Source organism: Pseudochaenichthys georgianus, chromosome 9, assembly GCF_902827115.2.
Source record: "Pseudochaenichthys georgianus chromosome 9, fPseGeo1.2, whole genome shotgun sequence".
NCBI lineage: Eukaryota > Metazoa > Chordata > Actinopteri > Perciformes > Channichthyidae > Pseudochaenichthys > Pseudochaenichthys georgianus.
In genome coordinates, this window is record NC_047511.1 from 33947606 (window position 1) to 33966617 (window position 19012).

General features: G+C 40.7%; 1 protein-coding gene across 4 annotated transcripts in view; it reads left to right on the plus strand.

The window, feature by feature from the left end:
- Window positions 1–7967: 7967 nt before the first annotated feature.
- Window positions 7968–19012, plus strand: part of mctp1a (multiple C2 domains, transmembrane 1a) — a 141377-nt gene continuing 130332 nt past the window's right edge. For all 4 annotated transcript variants that reach the window (XM_034091834.1, XM_034091836.1, XM_034091835.1 and 1 more), the window contains exon 1: window positions 7968–11300. In XM_034091834.1, coding sequence (XP_033947725.1) covers window positions 10767–11300 — 534 coding nt within the window. In that variant the 5' untranslated portion in view covers window positions 7968–10766. The remainder of the gene's footprint in view (window positions 11301–19012) is intronic.

Here is a 19012-nt window from a genome sequence, read left to right on the forward strand (position 1 = left end):
TTAAAAAGAACAAATGTATTCAGATAAAAGTATTTTGTTAGACTATTAAGTCCACGATGATTACATGTAACCCCTAACCCATTTGTATTATATGTTTGTTTTCCTAATAAAGCCAGAGTCACCTGAAATAATTGTGCCATGGCTGTAATGAAGGACTGAGCGTTGATTCTGTTTGCTTTGATACATCTTTGATTTCGTCTGCATCAACCCAGTTGTTGAATTTTTCGGGCCAATTATGCCAAGATACAAACATTTGTTTTTTCCCTCTCACCACACGCCTTTTTAGAATTGTCTCGACTTGAAAAGCCTTGTCATTGGCTATCTTCACTTTTTGTAACTCTTTCTCATAAAAAGTCCCCTTGTAAGCCTTCAGACACCGTAAATAGTTCGTCAGTATAACTCTGCTCATATTTTTTTTCGAATACTCCTCTCAATTTGGATATCCTTACAAGCTCCCCCTCCTTAAAGTTCATTTTGACAGCAGCTTTTTTACGAAGGCTGGTCCATACGTTTCTCCATTCTTCAGATTGTAGAAATGCAGTTCATTAGCCATATAGTTGCAGCGGTCTGAGTACAAAAACTCTGTTTCTTACAAAATGCACCCTAGCAGGCTTGTGCAAAAGTATATGCGTCTTGCTCAGATAAATATTCTCTGACTTTCTCTACATTTATTTGTTTACCCATTTCATTCTGTACAGCTCTATGGAGTTTATCCACACCTCCTAAACTCCCTGGATTAGATGGAGTGTAATACACCCTATGCATAACACGTTTCTCAGACATGTTTCCTGTTACAGCCCCGATGAGGTAATGAGTACAACAGTTTTTCTTACAATGCATTTTATTGATATGTCACACCCATGTATAGAAAAACATGTTACAAAAGAAGTAAAATATAAAAACAGATCAAAAATAAAAACATACTTTAACGAAAAAGTATCAAAAATAAAATAAAAACTCTTCCTAATGCTGCCAGAAGGCCCAAGCTGCTCTTGTAATCTTCATTTGGGTTTCGTCGTTCTCTACCAGCTGTTCGTATAGTTTCTCGATTTTAGCCTCAAAGAGTCTGGTGTTTCTGAGGTTGTGCAGAATCGCCTCGGTAGCTCCAAAGACTCTCCTCTCCGACACATGAAGGTGGTTCTGGTGCAGAGCGTCCCGTATGGCTGGAATGAAACGAACGGTCCACAGTCTCTTTACCACTTCATCATAGTGTCGATCCAAATAGTATTCATCGGTAGGGAATAAACACTCGTGCTGCCTCTGACTGGGGTGATCGACTTGACATCCGTTACATGTTTCCTTTCTGTAAAGGTACACGACTCTATCCAACAGATGAACTACAACCGCTTTTACCGTGTTCAGGAATGCCGATGTCCTAATACGTTCTGTAGCATCACCCTTGGGAGCATAAGGAAAGCATGGCGAATCAATGCCTACTGTTGTTGTTGATTCCTCTGGAGACTTGGATGGAGGTTGAGGCATATCCAGCCACCCCGTGATATCAATGTCAGCCATAGCGCTGTCCAGATCTGGTGTCCAAAATGTTGGTGAGGATGGCGGTCCTGTAGGTGTTTGATCCAGGCTGCAGATCGTGGTTTTTCTCAGATCCATGGTTGCTGCTCTCTAAAAATGTCCTTGCGGGGTCCTTACTTTTTAAATGATCTGCTGAGGTGGGTGGGACTTGTTATGTTGACTGGGGGGGGGGGGGGCGGAGTCCTCTGCAAAAGTGAGGGTCTTTTTCACCAGTATAATGTCCATCGATGTCTGACTTTGTTTAAAAAGTTCTTTAAGCTTTGTAGCTTTTCCATCAATCATTTCCATCCATGCAGTCAGAGGCACCCTCAAGGACGTTTGAAATACCCCGCAGGTAGAATTAAAATACTCCAAAACAAAATCATCAGAGGAGTCCTTACCCAACGTCACCAAACGGCTTGAGCGGTAATACCAACGCCCAGAGGGTTCGCTTTTAGTTTCCCAGACGGTGCCTGTCAGGACTCTTCTCCCCTCTGGTTGTGTGGGAATATCTCCTTCTTCTTCCTCCACATTGAGGGGTAAGGATGCAGGCTCTTCTTTAATCTCGCATGCTGTTTGTGTTTCTTTGTTTTTCTTTGCAAATATCTTGTACACCTCTGGTTCCACGATGGTTTCTTGATGCACTACTTCTTCCGATACAATGGTTGCTTGTAGATCTCGGGAAGACACCAGAGTTAACACAGCCCAATCTGTTGAGGTCAGTGTTGCTTTAACACTACGGGGTCCATACGTTTCTCCATTCTTCAGATTGTAGAAATGCAGTTCATTAGCCATATAGTTGAATATATAACCCCAAACATCGCCATTTTTTAGAATCCATTCTTCGTGAAGTTCTTCGGCTGTAGGCGTCTGAACCCGGCATACAAACTGCATTCGTTTCTTGATTGGAGCACCCAACGGATGGCTGTAAGTTGTCACCGGTGTCTCGCTGATTAAATTCATATCAAGACGTCTCTTGGCCATTTTCTCTCGACTTGAAAAATATTTAAGAGTGACTAAAGACGATGGCTTTTTATTTAGACAGAGGGAGAGGGTGAGGGGCGGGGAAAGTGTGTGTGTGTGTGTGTGTGTGTGTGTGTGTGTGTGTGTGTTCCCCCTCCTCCACCATATGTTCTCTCCCCTCATGTCCTGTCATGTCCTGTTTGCAAAAACAGAGAGGTTTAAATATATGTTTTTAAGATGCCTTACTTTTGATTAATTTCATGTTATTTGCAAGTATTTGTAAGTTACATTCGATACTGTATACAGGATTAACCACACAGGAAGTGGTAAGGAGGCGGGACATATATCCTAGGCATATTAATTGATTGAAAACAACGGCATTTTATTTTTCTCATTTTTTTAATTTTAATTTATTTTTAATTTTGAAAACCGGAAGCGGGACATCCGCCGGAAGCGGGGGCGGGACATCCGGTCGAACGAGGCGGGACTTCCGGTCGAACGAGGCGGGATTTCCGGTTTCAAAATAAAAATAAAAAGGCGGGACTTCCGGTCAAATAAGGCGGGACTTCCGGTCGAAAAGGGGCGGGGCGACCTGTCACTTTTTCTGCATACTAATGAGATTGAAGTGGCATTTGTATCACTACTATCACTGCCTCCATTACCTGCAAGATGTCTGTCTGTCTCCCCCCCCCACTTTCTGAAAACCCATCTGAACTTGTGGACTATTATAACAGCACCCTCTCCTTCTGTCTCAATGAACTGGCCCCCACAAAAACAAAAAATGTCTCTTTCATACACTCCGCCCCTTGGTATACCCCCGAACTCCGCCAAATGAAATCAAGGAAACATCAACTTGAACGCCAACACAAGAAAACCACACTAACAGTCCATCTTCAAATCTACAAAGACTATCTCCAGCAGTACAGTAATGCACTAAAAGCAGCCCGGTCTAATTACTACTCACAACTCATTCAGTCTGGCTCCAGCAACCCCAAGCGCCTGTTCACCACCATCAGCAAACTTCTCAAACCCTGTGACAACGCCACCTCGTCCTTCACCACAGAACAGTGCAACTCCTTCCTCTCGTTTTTCCAAACCAAAATCAGCAACATTTACAGCAATCTGACACCCTCATCAGCACCCCCCACCTCCCCTCCTGGCTCCCCCCTTCACCTCACAGCCCCTGTCCTACTTCTCCCCTGTGACCCCCATGCAACTGTCCGACTTCATGACTGGAATTAACTCCACCTGCACACTTGACCCAATGCCCTCCAAATTTGTTAAAGAGAGCCTCCCTGCCATCTCCCAACTCATCGCCACCATCATTAACTCCTCCCTCAGATCTGGATCAGTTCCCCCCTCTCTCAAACTGGCTGCTGTCACACCCATTCTCAAAAGACCTGGACTCACACCTGACATCATGTCCAACTTCCGGCCAATATCAAATCTCCCCTTTCTGTCAAAAATACTTGAACGTGTCGTTGCCTCACAACTTAAAGCCCACCTCAGCTCCAATGATCTCTTTGAGCCATTTCAATCTGGTTTCCGATCAAAGCACAGCACAGAAACAGCTCTTCTGAAAATCACAAACGACCTCCTCCTCTCCTCTGACTCCGGCAACCTGAACATCCTCATCCTCCTCGACCTCACCGCAGCATTCGACACCATCAACCACACCATCCTGCTATCCCTCCTCGAATCATCACTCAACATCAAAAGTATACTAGTTTTATAAACTTATCACTAACGCAATCAGAAGATAACAGGAAAATACTCTCATGTGACATCCTGCTTCTCGTTCCGTTTATGTAATGACGATGAACTTTGTCAACATTGCAATATAGCTCTCATCCTTCCTGTGCTAGATTTAAGATGCCATCAGCCAGCAAACACTCTCTTCAATATTCATGATAAAGCACAATCTTAGATCAACAACCAAAACTAGCAGTTAGTTATTATGTTAAGATGCCCAGTGTGAAATAAGGATTATTTCCCTGTGGAGCACTTCATCTCTACCATAAAGGGAGTCACAAAACAATACAGTTCATCAACAACCACTGGCCCATAACTTACTTGATTATTTATGACTTATGCACAAGAGAGGTCATTAGGCTGAGTAGGTGAGGTTTTCTACAGCATTTATTGGACTATAGATCAGCTGTTTGTTGAGTCATAGGCAATATCTTCTCTCACCACTAACATCTTGAACACCACAGAGGAGAAGAGCCTACTTTGAAATAAGATGTTCACCAAAGTACATTAATCTATTGTCTCTTTGTGATGAGGAATTAGGCGAAATCATCTCCATGTATTGAGCAATGATGGCCATGGCTATTCAAAAATAATTCAGGGGAACATTTCTAATCCAAACACAATCCTAATTGTGACAGACTCCTTTCGGGAATGCAATCTCATATGCACCATCTTCATAGACATCACATTATAAGTAAGAGCTCATCAGAAAACTTCACTCTGGTGAGAACAAAATAATGAATGTGTGCAATCAAAGTGTTTGTTTCTGTTGGAGTTTCGGAGGGGATGCCACGCTGGAATTGAAATTGTGAGACTGTGAAGAGCTGCCAGACAGGAAGCAGACCTCATCAGAGATAAACAAGTAAGATATCTGCAAGAAACCTAAGCCCTACCCATAGATTGTCAACTGTGCAGCAGGTCTGGGTCTAAATAATTGTGCAATACCTTTAAACAATACTTCAGAGGAAAGTTTACTGTGCTAGTATTCAGCCCTCAATGTTGTATTTGTTCAATCTAAACAGTTTGTACCACAGTGTTTACAGACATTATTTGACCCAGAGGACCTGCTGTACCTGGCCACTCTTCCTCTCCGATCTCCAATGCCAGTCATGTTCTTCTGGTCCAGGCTTTGAAGGGCCAGTGTGGTTGCAGAAGTGATGGAGTCCCTCTGGGCAATCTGTCTTTCCAGGGACTGTTCAAAACAGAGATCATATTTCAAAAAGTGGTGCTTTTTAATCGTACATTACCTCCCTTTCTGCCCCTCTTTTCAATGCTGTTGAAATAACCAATGTGGGTTAAACTGCTCTGGAAGGTTAAAACTGGCAGACATTTTGTTGGGAAAATACTGAATGTACTCTTCCAATATCAGAGTAGCACATGATAATAAAGGCCCAGCTGTGTACGTAACAGGAAGTATGATTACCTGGAAGAGCATCAGGACACACTGTTTTAGGCATATGATAGCTATGTGACAACGATTAACATGATGATTCAGCCTCTATGGAGATAGACATATGACAAGCATGATCATTTCTGACGTGGGTCTTAGTTAATCTAAACAAAACATTGTATACTGCTTTGAACCGGTATTCCTGCATCTTGTGACTGTGTAAAACCCTCTCTTGTATATAAGCATGTGAAGGACACTGTTCAGGTAACTAGTTATACCATATGCTCTGTATGTAATGACTACTTTCATTCTTGAGAGGATAATAAATACATGTATCCTGATATTGAAGCTCAAGCCGATGACGAGTGATATTTTTCTAACACATTTCATCACCACTTAAGCATGAATTATATTTCTATGAAACAGGCCATAAGCATGTTTGCAATATGCCTGATGTTGATAACCCGACATCAACAGGACGACCCTCTGGATTATCATGAGAGCAAGTATGTGACTGTGTGATGTTCCTTTCATCTGAATTAACCAGCACATTTATTTCACGCCTGAGCTTAATTCCTCATGTGCATAATTAATTAGCTCTCAGGCTTCATGTTATATTTCAGATAATGACAGCCTCTAATCATGTTAACAGCCCAGTTGGTATGCACTAATGAAGTAATGAGTAATAATGTTGTGCTCTGTTTCTATAAGTCAGTTATCAAACTGTGAGGCTGGATGTTGTGCTCGATCAACGATGATTGTACATCATTATTTGTTTGCATGTATATACAAAATGTCCACGGGTTGACGTTGATGAGATGTCGGGCAGGCTTTGCTCAGGCGCTGCACCATTCTATCAGGGGTAATCAAATCAGCTGCGAGTGTGTGTCCGGGAGTGTGCTGCACATCAAAGGAGATGAGAAGAGAGGAACGCAGATAAAAGAAGGAGTGACAAAAGAGGACTAGACATGAAGAGAGAAAAGGGAATGCACACAAATACACACTGACTTTATATACATAATACAAAATATATATCAGAGCAATACAACAATGACACGCATTAGCACATATGTGTCCACCTTATACCTGTATGTCCATGCTAAGCTGCTTGACAATGCGTGTAATGGTCAGTATGTGATTCTCCAGCAGCTTGCGGGACAGTGTCTCAACTTGGAGGGAGTCCTGGGCCGACTGCAGGCCTGCTGCCACTTCCTCTCTGATCCTGAAAGCCTGTTCCAGCAGCACAGCCAGTGACCGCTCAGACTACTCCCCAAGACATCATAATGAAGTGAGCAGAAACAGAAAACCAAGCTTTGAGTCATGAAACCCCATATTATTGATATCTGTACAGGGAGAGATGTCGTAAATCATGACAAATTAACATTTTCTAGCACTGGAGGCAAGGGAATCCTTTTACAGTATGATTCAATTAAGCATTCATCCACCCAGAATAATAATGAAGAGAGAGAGAGATGTGCTGGTTCTCAGACCCTCTGGTCTTCCTCATAACACATCTATCACTGACTTCATGTCCCTGTGAGTGCTCTGTCACCCTGGCTGATGCTATTGTGGATTAAGGATTAATTGATCAATGTGATTCACAGCTGTGTTAGAAAGGTCGCAGATGGATCTCAATCCATACCTCCATTCAATCATTGAAGGGAAAAATAAGTATCTACCTTTGGACACAGACTGGTTTTAGAACACATGGACTAAGAAAGGTGAAGAATAAGGTACTAGAACATTTGTAATATAGAAATATTCGATTGAGGAAGTAAAAAGGAAAAAGTTACCTGCCAGGGTTTTGGTAGGGCTGCAACTTGTGTGACATTGTTCTTCTCTAAAAAGAATTAAAAAACACATATTAAATATTTGGTGGTATTAACAGTACACTTTTCATTACATTGTGTTTCACATCTGCTGTCAACCTTACTGCAGGTTTAAATGTGTCACAATTGTTCCAAAAATAAACAGAATAATAGCAGGCAACATACACAACTTGCTTTGACTACTTTTTTGTGCAGAGAACAAAATCACAGCAGATCAAAGTTTATCACCATTGTATTCATTTATTAAAGAAACATTCAGAGTTTGGACTTTTGGAATTTGCAGGGTAGCTACCCTTTTTCCTTGAATTAAAATCAACATTTGAAAGTCCTATGGGCATACTTCAACCAAAATAATGCAAAAATGTTCCCAATTAAAACATCAAAATATCAACCAGTTCTTACATATTCGGTAATACTCACAGTCCTGTGCTTTTTTCTTCAGCCGGCTCTTGAGTTGTTTGTGTTGTGTCTTGGTAACTGTGGTCTCCATGAGTGATGTGTGCCTGCCAGTGAGTTGTTCAACATAGCAATGAGTGATGCTGATATTTGAACTCACAAAATAATTATATTCATCATCTCTCTCACTCCCACTGCCTTTCTGCTCGTGGCATTTCCCCTGTCCTGTGCACAAGCATGAGTAAACTCTCTACTGACTCATCTTTTAACTCAGAAAACGAGAACATTTATTTATATTGAGTAAGTCATGTGTACACATCACTTTTACGGAAGCGTAATCAGAAATGTATCAAGGTGCCTGTTTATCTTTTTGACCTGGATGGTTTATTACTTTACAGATATCAAAATCTAAAGTCCTGTTGGTGTTATGATCACCGTCAGTTCCTCACTTCATTAGTATCACTGTTTACTCAATTATGATAAGCTGCAAAACTAATAGGTAACGGTTGGAATTTGGTGTCTAACTTGAATTGGCATCCTGGAGTTCTCCTAATCATGATATTCTTATACTCATTAATCGTTTTCAGTTTCAGTACTTAAGAGTCTATTGTGTTTTTTAATGAAATACTACAATCTAGCCCTCATTGAGTGTTCCTTTCCATTTGACTGACTGTGGCTAATAACAGATCACAAATGTAAATTATCATAATAGCATTAGATTCAAATTCAAACAAATGTCTGTGCTAAATTAATTCAATTCACATCAAAACAAAAACGTTTTGCCAACAGTACTACTTACTACTACTTACAGTACTACTACATGGCCGATTTAAACCAAAAGCTCTCCTAAAGTTTTTTGAGTATGAACTTTGAATAACTCAATTGCCTGCAGTAAGAGGTCATACTAGACAGCTCCAATTACTCTTGCTGAAGGAAGAAAGAAGGAAGAAAATGTAATTATTCAAACTGGGAACTGGGAGTATTATAAGGAAAAAATAGCTAAATCAGCTCTTCATCCGGTGTGTCTGGTGTTTTATTGCACACAATATAATTACATATGTATTGTACATTGAGATTTACTCTCAATCCGAGAGGCAACACAGTGAAAATGGCCTTATCATGTTTTATATACACAAAACCTGAACTATTTATCATACAGTGTGACTCAAGCTGTACTGTGCCACTGCATTACAGTTAATGCAAATGCAGACAGTGTACAGGATTCAGAGTTTTTAATTGTTTGTGTCAGTTGCAGTTGTGTTTGTGTGTGCACGGCCGCACATACTGCAGATTTGTCTCTTATCAACCGGTCCAGGCTTATTAAGAGGAAAGGCCTGCTTAATGCAGACTCATCAGTTATCCAGAAAGCCGATGACAGGCATTGTTTGGCTCACATTCTCCCATCTCCATCTACTTAACTGCAGGTCCTCAGGGCAGTCCACTGTGTGCCGCCAGTGCCCTCCTGGTTGTAATTCAAGTGTTTCATTTTCCAGGCCTCAACAAAAGTCTTTATTGGATTCTCATCCAAGGTTTGATAAACAACCCGATTACTCAAACACATGACTATTTGTCAAGTATGATGTACTCTGGTCATTGCTGCTATAGATCATCACACAACATTGCAAGCTGATTATCCTTTTCTAATTATTAGAGGGTCGAGGCCAAGTGCTTGCAACAGAAAGCATTATTAGCACAAATCACACCTCCATCGTCACTCCTACAAGTGATACCAGGGTCATATTAGTGTGTGTCACATGAATACATGACCATGCAAGCAGCATTACTCTCACTTACTCTCTTTTATATTCCTTTATCCCTTATTCCTAAGTATGTATGCTGCGTGTATTTTGTTGTCTTATGTTGTGATGTTTTGTTTTTGTTTTGATGGCAGCCTTGAAAGGGAGAAGCATTTATTTAATTGTACATGTATAATGACATTAAACTATTCTATTCTATTCTATTTTACATCAGCCCTGTTTGCAAATAAAAGGTCATTCTGTGACCTTCTTCGTACTGTGTACATGTGTAAGAGTTAAACAGAGAGAATACTTTATTCTAGTAATTATTGTCTCTGTTTGCTTGTTTAAGTGAAAGTGGGAACACTATTAACCAGGGGCAAAGAAGGGTCCTGCATTGAAACAATGGCCAGAGGGGAAAACGTAATGAGTTATTGCAGCGCAGCAGCACAGCATCTAAAAGGAGAAGAGGCTGTTCAGTGCTGCGTGCTCACTGCTGCATGTGGGTGATAACGTTCACAGTGCAAGAACATCCACACAGTACACGTCTTTCAAACCTCTGAGGTTTCACTGGACTCTCTGTCTGCTCCGGCTTTACCAAGGTCAATGCTTTGGAGGAATAATCTAGTGGCTGAAAATCACCATGCACTAACAAAAAAGAGATACACTGGGATGGGGTGACAGAGTATTATAAACATCTCCACGAGGGGTTGTGTTATGCAATCACCAGCATACATATTATCCAGTGACACGGTTGGCCAGAAGGAGGCGTGGTGCAGTCTTCATTTGAATAGCACAATTAATGTGGAAGTTTGACTTAACCCTTGTAAAGTACAGTGGATCGGTAAGCAACAACCACCCGGAGCCTCACCAAGCATTAGGTATTTTTGAAGAAGTCACTGCATGTGCTCCAACTTCACAGCTGAGAATCTTCAATAGATGGGGCTATTACTTCCCGTCTATCCAACGTGCTGCACCGTGCAAGGCATTCAATTTACGGGCTGCATGCATAGGCATTTTACAAGGCTTTGAAGACTAACACCCCCTCCATTATCACATTGTGCGTATCCTTCTTGGCGCTCTAAACCTAATCATCAGTGGAAGTGCTCCCGCACGGCAGCAGCCCAACTGTGACATCCTTCCACTGTTCAGAGTGTGCTCAGGCTGGCTGGCTGCTGCACAAGCACCATGGAGAAGAAATCACCTAAGCATGAGAGCAGCGGCAAAGGACAGGAGTCTCTATCCTACCAGAGGAGGATGTGGAAGAATTTCCAGGAGAAAACCAAGCCTTGGCTTAGTCCTAAACTGGGATCTGAGCGTCGGAGTTCCGGGGGCGCGGAGGGCAGCAAAAAGGAATCGGGGTTATGGATGTTTAAGAGGAAAAAGAAACAGTTGGACCGGGTGTTCTCGTCGTCTCAGCCGAATCTGTGTTCCACTCCTCCAGCGTCTTTTGAAGGAGAAGTGAAGTCCCATGGAAGCGACCAGGTCCCCGGCACCAGCAGCGAAGGGCAGCCTCTGCATCCTCTTGGCGCAGCTTCTGGAGCCACGGGGAGCAAACCCGAGCTGACTGCGCATGGAAGCCCCAAACTCGCCATATCCCAGCTGATCACGTACCAGCAGAAGAGCTCCTCTCTCGGCTCGGCGTGCTTCGAGAAACTCGTGGTGGACCCGGCCGTGGTGGTGGGAGAGGAGGATCAGCTGCGTAAAAACGCAAGTGATTCTGTGAGTATAAAATCACGCATATTGTGGATTATGTTTCTATCAAGTAAGGCTATTTCCAAAAATCAATATCCTTAAGGAGGCGGGCATTGACCAGGACATCAAATAACGGAGACAAGCTTGTATCATGTGATGCGCTCAGTCACTGCTTTCTCTGTCCTATAGCTCGTATGGGCCATGCCTACAGCCAATGCCAGTGTATGTGATCATCACCTACAACAATCTTATTTCACGAGTTGCTTGGTTTTTTCCTCATGTAACCAACACATTCACCCACTGCAGACATCCTGGCTGTGTAAAGGATTATTTCAATTATAGACTCACTGATAACATATACTCAGGCATACAGGCTCTGATGGCAGCCTCCTTTTGCCTGCTCACATCATTACCCCCCCCCCCCCCCCCACTATAGGGAGTGTGTACCCTAGCTTCTCAGTCCATCTGTCACATTATCCTTGCCAGTAGACAGGGGCTGCAACAGGCCAATGAGTGCTCAAAAGGTTCATCATGGATTTCCTTTTCATGAAAAGTGGCCTGTTGGGAGGTGGTTATAAGCGACGCCACCATGCAGCATTGTTGGAGATTGATGGCAAGTATTCCCACACTGCTAGCCATGCTGAGTCAGAGAGCCCTAGAAGAAACACGAACAAAAGGATATCAGCAAGAGGATAGTTAAGGCTACTATCACATAAATGACGAACAGCCCACAAGGTCTGCAAAATATATTTAAAATAAAATCATATGGTAAACAAAATACCTAATGCAAATAATAAATAAGTGTCATGTCTGGAACCATGCCTTATCCCCTGATATGAGTCCAATGCACTATTCCTTCAGGGCCTCTCAGTTCAGATTGGCTGTTATGATATTTAACACAACTGTCAAAAGGAATAATATTGCACATTAAGTGCATTTTGTATCACTGGCAGCAGTTATTGCAAAGCTTTTCATCACAGCACTCTTGAAGTGTTTCAGGTCTGCTTTTCTGAGCATCATCCAAATTGCTGTCTAAAAGATGGACTTTTTTATTAATCCCTCGTGGGGAAATTGTTTCTCTGCATTTGACCCATCCTAGTGTTAGGAGCAGTGCTGCCATTTTGAACGGCGCCCGGGGAGCCGTGTGGGGAACGGTGCTCAGGGACACCTCGGTGGCACTTGGTCTTGCCGGGACTTGAACTGGTGACCTCCCAACAACTCCTGGGCTAAGCCCCGGATCTCCTACAATCCTAAATCCGCCTCTGGATCTGAGTCTATGTTAATCAAGTGCAATGCACTCAGTTGAAGAGGTAAAAGAGAGCAACTATTAATGAGGACTTAATTTCAACGGATCTTGCAGAATGAGATGTAATGAGGGGATGAGATGAGGTCAACTGAGATAAGATGAGAGATGAAGATGATTTGATGTGTGATAGAAGAAGATGAGACAAACAGAAGTAAAGAGAGAGTAGATTACAACAGAAGAGGTTAGACCGAGATAAGACATGCTTTATTAATAACTTGGGGGGAAATCAAGTGTTATAGGACAAACATTTCACTGAAATGAACACAATACAGGCTGGTAATTGAGCTAAAAAGGTCTATGATGCATCTGCATTTTGTGCATGCTTATTGACTGCAATATTATTGACAATGCATTTATGTGCTGCCTTAACACTTTGCTTGCCCATCAAGGATTATAACTCAAAGTTACACACTTCTACAGTCATCCACAAATACAGTTTAGGAGTGTATACAACTTTTCATTACCAAAATGAGAGCATAAAACTCCTAGCCACAATTTCATTAATTTAAATAGGATATATTGGGCATAACACTGTGTCTCAGCTTGATTTGAAAAGCTAATGATGGGAGGGATTAATGCCAAGTTCAGGAAGTGATTTCATAATTGACTCCAAAGAAAAAAAACAAAGTAAGCACATTTAACTTTTGCTTGCAAAATAGAAATGTATAAGAGTTATTTATGTTCAGCAACATATTAAGATTGGTTAGTATATCAAATCGGAGAGCAGGGTCACACTATTTAATATGATTAGACTGAAACACACTTTGGACACCTCTTTGAGATGAGATAGTTAGCATTGTTGCTGGATTTGTCATGTTCTTCCTCATTATGTCGCTATAATTTAACATCTCATAATTTATAGGAACTTTCTATTCTAAGTCTATTACAGATTCATTGGATCTAGAGAGGTTTCAATAAAATGAATGTTAGCCCTTAAGCAAAGTAGGTCATTACCTAATTCTAAATTCTTCACTCATTCTATGCGGTAAAATCTACTACCTTTACTAAATGAATACAGTAGACTCATTTATATTGACGAAATAGATTAAGTTTAGCGTTTGTGTCAGTTAAGCTCCATTTTCCAATTGAACAGTCTTCTGGTCTTCCCTATTGTAGTTGTCTCGCTAACCTTAAGTTCAGGTAGAGCTGCCCTTCTATCATTACTCACCTTGAAGCCTTTCATGAACACCATTACTTCGATATAGGCATAGATACTTAACTCTGCCATGAGCTTTTAACAAGACAAAACAAAAAGTAGGCCTAGAATATGTTTCTACTTCATAATAGGAGTCAAGTCGGCTGTTTTTCATTAGGCTTTACAACTCAAAATAAGTTTGGCCTAAGCATCGTTTCCTTATCATATCATGTATTTATTTTTTGCTATGTTTACAAATGTCATGTTCTTATATGTTGTATGTCAGGGACTACGGATGGAAATGAGCTCAAAGCTCAAATCTGGCATATTTACACTTGAAGCATTATTTGTCTAAAGTGTTCATTAATGTGCATTGTCCCTATTCAAATAAACAATTAAATGAAATGAAAAATTATCAATCTGTAAAGCAATCCATTCTCCGTTTATCTATCTATCTTAATTTTCTATGTGCTCCTTGAACCCTTTGTATCAAAAGTTTAAATAAGTAGTAATAATACAAATCTAAACAATCCAAGAAAAATAGCGTGTCCAAATTGGCATGTCAGATTTGACATTTTGTCCACTCCATACATCATGTGACAGGAAGTAACAATCTGTGACATTTTACGAACCTGAATTAAGATAATTAGCTTAATTAGCCGCATTTCTTGACATGTGTAATGTTTATGTTTATTAAGGATCCCCATTAGCTTTTGCTCTTGACAAAAGCTACTCTTCCTGGGGTCCGACACTTAAAACAATACAACAATAATACAACAATAATACAACAACATTCAAGACATAATTCCTGAAATCATTAACAACATCACCCATATCATCAACAATTTCCAACATCATCAACAATCTCATCCACTTTCAATATCAAACTCAGCCAAGGATGAGTGCACTAGACACCCACCAGTACAAAGCATGAGACCAAATTAAATTAGGGTTCACATGCAGTCATTAGTAGATGGCCCTTCAATCTCTTCTTGAAAGAGGCTCTGGACTCTATTTCAGCAAGGTAGTTTGGCAATGAGATGCATTCCTTTATTGCTCTACACAGAAGATTTCAGAAGATTGGTCCTGGGTTTAGGTGCCAGTAGATGGCCTGCTGTAGCTTGTCTAGTCTTATGGTCATGCTCATCTCTTGTGTAAACTATTTGATCATAAAAATACAGTGGTCTTTTGCTAAATTGGATTTTTTTTACAAAAGTGATAACACGAGATTGCAGACGTTTCTCAACCGGAAGCCAGGATAGGTTTCTATGCATAACTCCAATATGAGAGCGCTTAAACCAACCGTATACGAATTTATGATACTAACGTTACCGCACCGGAAATACAAGGGTCCACAAAGCGAGGGAATTTAGCGTACTAGCGGGTTCAATGTGGTTCAATAGTGAACAAAGTTGTATCTATTTGTTAGCGGCTAAATGTGATCATTACGTTACCGTGAACCCGTCCTTCTTTCCCATGGCTGCGTTTGTCCGGACCTGTTGGGATATGACCGAGACCAATCCGGTCAAAACGTTACCTGTTCCTTTTTACAAATATGGAAACAGTTTGTGAGTGCTTGCCAAGGATTAGTCGAGGCATTTGTTGCATGCTATTTAACCCAAGCATTATTTATTGTATCTTAACTTTCTGCGCGGTATCAAATGACCAGTCTGTACTACCTTTGAAACATGATGTTCATCACCAAACACCCTGGAGCCATACTTCACACAGGGAAGGCCCAGTTAGAGCTGCTGCCTTTTTAAAAGAGTGCCCAGGACATCCAACATGTTTTAATGGTGAGTGAAGCTTTGACATTGTTTTTCTATCCAACACACTCTCACTCCATAATCGTCCAGGAGCTATCAGCCTTACTTGCTTTTCTTGTGCTGGTAGCCTTACAATCTTGTGTGCCCATCTTTATCGTATCCATATTTACACAGTCTATGTTTGATCATGTATCCATATTTAGTATCCATATTTACACAGTCTATGTTTGATCAAGTGATGTGTAGCTTTCTATGGTAGGGTTTTTGAATATTGGATGTAATTTGGGGTATGGCAGCAGCATCTCAGACAAGAGTAATATCCTTATAAACTGGACATCAAGTTAAAAACATTCACAGAATTGTAGGACTCTATTACAATGCAACCTATTACATAATCAAAACAAATGCAAGTGACACAATGGTGCAACAAATAAATAAATGCATTGGATCAACCTGATACTGAAGCTCTTGTCACCTTTCCTTATCATCTTTAATCAGTTCTGTTTCCATCATATGAGATAACTTACTTTTCTTTTGCTAGTAGCCTTCTTTTCATATGAATATTCAATTAGTTTTTAAGTAGCCTATGCACAACATGCCTAGTGTATTTTCAGATATATATTTGAGTCTTTTTGAACAAGTAAGTTTGTATTTTGTGCTGTAACTGGGGTTGAGCTTGCTTGCAGTTCTTCTCAGTCTTCATCCCTCTCAATTTCTTCTGCTCAGCTCATATGGAGTACTATAAAATATTTAACACTTACAAGCCAGGGAAGTAGGTTTTTGTGTCACTGAGACGATACGTTCACAGTCTAATGCTAAATATATCAGATGTAAAATATGTCTTCTGGATAATTAATACATTAAATTGTTTCACAGACAGGGTGATAATGTTTTGTGCATGTACAATAGAGTATATGGCAAATACACCTGTTTTTAGAAGAACATGGCTTTGATACATGCTTTATCCTTTATCTAACCGAGTTGCGTTTTTAAATACTGCAACTGAATACATACTAGTTATAAGGCATGCATTTGGATATCTTTGAGGCTATGGGAAGGTTCACTCAACAATCAAAAAACATCGAAACATTTTCTAGTGCCTATAACACTGTGTATATTTATACAATATAATTACTGGAACATTTAATCAATATAACTTTAACATTCATTTAAACTAACATCTCAAATCACAGTAAAGTTAATCTATGCAAGACTTGCTGCCCAAAATCTTTTTTTTTGCACTATGGGAAAACTAGTGAAAATCTGAGCTTCTTTTAAGCTCAGTTGGAAGCATATTCCAGTTTGATGGCCATAAAGGAGAAAGCAGATTGCATAGTGTGCTTCAATGTTTGCTGAGGAAATTCAACAGATTTATGTTAGATTTTTGCTGGCAAGACCAGGCTCTTTTGATAATGCAGCGACACGTATATCAGAAAATGAGCAATGTTTGGATGTCCTGTAGGATCACGTGTCTCACATGTGGCTGTTCGGAAACCGCCTGTGTCCTCGTTTTGAAGTGTCCTGATGTCAGTTCAAATTTGGATTTATTACAGCCAGGGGACCATCGATTGTAACATGTATGCACTGACAAGCACATGATTGATGCTGCCCTCGAAGCTGTCTGGGCATCGCGAACATTCCCACAAAAGTATATGACTGACACCATTTGGGGATGTTGATGGGATTTTGCTCTCACTTTGTGATTAAGTGTCTTGTAGTACCTCCCACACATCTGAGTTCCCTCTTTCACTGCCATTACAATCTATGAACAACCTATGATAGAGTGTTCGAGTGGTTTTATCTGTAGACAAGTGTAATGGTGAGCAGTAAATGCTGATTTAATTTAAGTTTAAGGAGATACCGAGGTGTCGCTGTTGATACAGTGTTTCCTATGAGCCAGGAAGCCGAGGTATATGCTTGGTCTTTGTCTTCACAAGACTTGTCAGCATTTGAAGAGGTGCTAGTTTGGTGCATCAAAAAAACGTATGTGGCTATGCTGAGTATCTATCTGTTAGCCCTGCTATGAACTAGTGACCTCCTAGCACAAAAGAAGAAACAAGCAGTTCAAAAGGAAATTCCACTCCACTATTATTTTCAAAATGTAAAAATGAAATTCTCTCTAGAACATGCTTATAGTTTTATTATATGCTTAATGATTGTCTTCCAAGTTCCCGTTTTGTCTGAAAAACAACACGGCCAATCACTTTCTAATGATATCAAATACAGGGAAGTTGCAGATCCTCACACTGACTATTACAGTGAATAGTTTTTAACTGTCTGCTAAACCTTTCAGAACTAAGTTCAATAGCCTAATGAACTCTCACCTGATCAGCAGAAACCTTATACTCTAAACCACCAACCTGTTTTTGCAAGTCATTGCCCTCGGCTCCAAGAAACTATGAATCCCCTTTTCCTTCCTTTCATCACTCATCAGAAGTGTGTGTCTTTAAGTGATAACCTTACCTGCATTGTCTCTAACTCCCTGGTCTATATCCCATTCTCTTTTTATTATCCCAGTATTGGCTTCCCTGATAGGACACTTTTCCTTTTTATAGCTTTCGGAGGACAAATCCAAAATACATCCCTGCCTGTGAGGAACAGCCTGTGAATTGCAAGATGGGAACTCTGCAGTGTGACACTGTGTTACCCTGGAACGTTGTTCTCAGCAATCTCAGTCAACCCCATTGCAGTAGTATACACATTCACAAGCACATGCATAAACAAATAATGTTTACACAGACATGCACACCCACACACTGCACTTGTCTGAGCCTCTGAGTGTCATCGTAAACAAGGTTAAGGAAGACAGTGTAGACTGCTGAATGACTGGGGTAGTGTCAATGCCCCTTTTATAAATAGCAGCATTACACAAAGAGAGAAAAATATATTGATGTGTTTTATCCTCCTGAAGGAGGATAAAGCTCCTCCTCTTCATGCTTAATGCAGCATCATGCAATGATCAAGCAGGCACATATACATTAAGAAACGCCGACAGCGATGGCAGACATGATTTTCAGTCAGAGTAATGAGAGCAGGTAGAGAGGGATCAACCTTTAAATCATTAGATGGAGCCAGGGACTTGGCTTTTTTTACTCTTAATTCTGCCCTCCCGCATAGATTAATCATCACTGATTCCAGCTTGATCAAAGTGGTGGCTCAGTCGGCGTAGGAGCCTTTGTGTGGGTCTGTTGGTGTGTGTATGTTAAGAGAGGAGGGTCAAATTACACTTAGATATGATATGTGTTGATCCTTTAGAAACAGACAGTTGTTATTGTTTGAATGAAGGGATACGCTGACTGACAATGTTCTTGTTTAAGAGCCCAAACAAAGCTTTTGTATCTGCTATTTATTGTGTCGCTCTCAAACTCAAACCCTGACACTCTTGAAATGTAACAACCTACCAACTGATCTATGACAGCTTTTATAAGTGGGTTGAGTGTAAATGAGGAAACAAAGGATAAAACCCAGGCAGACGGACAGCAAACAGACAACGATAATATGGCACAGGTGGGCTGTGGTCATTCTTTCCGGA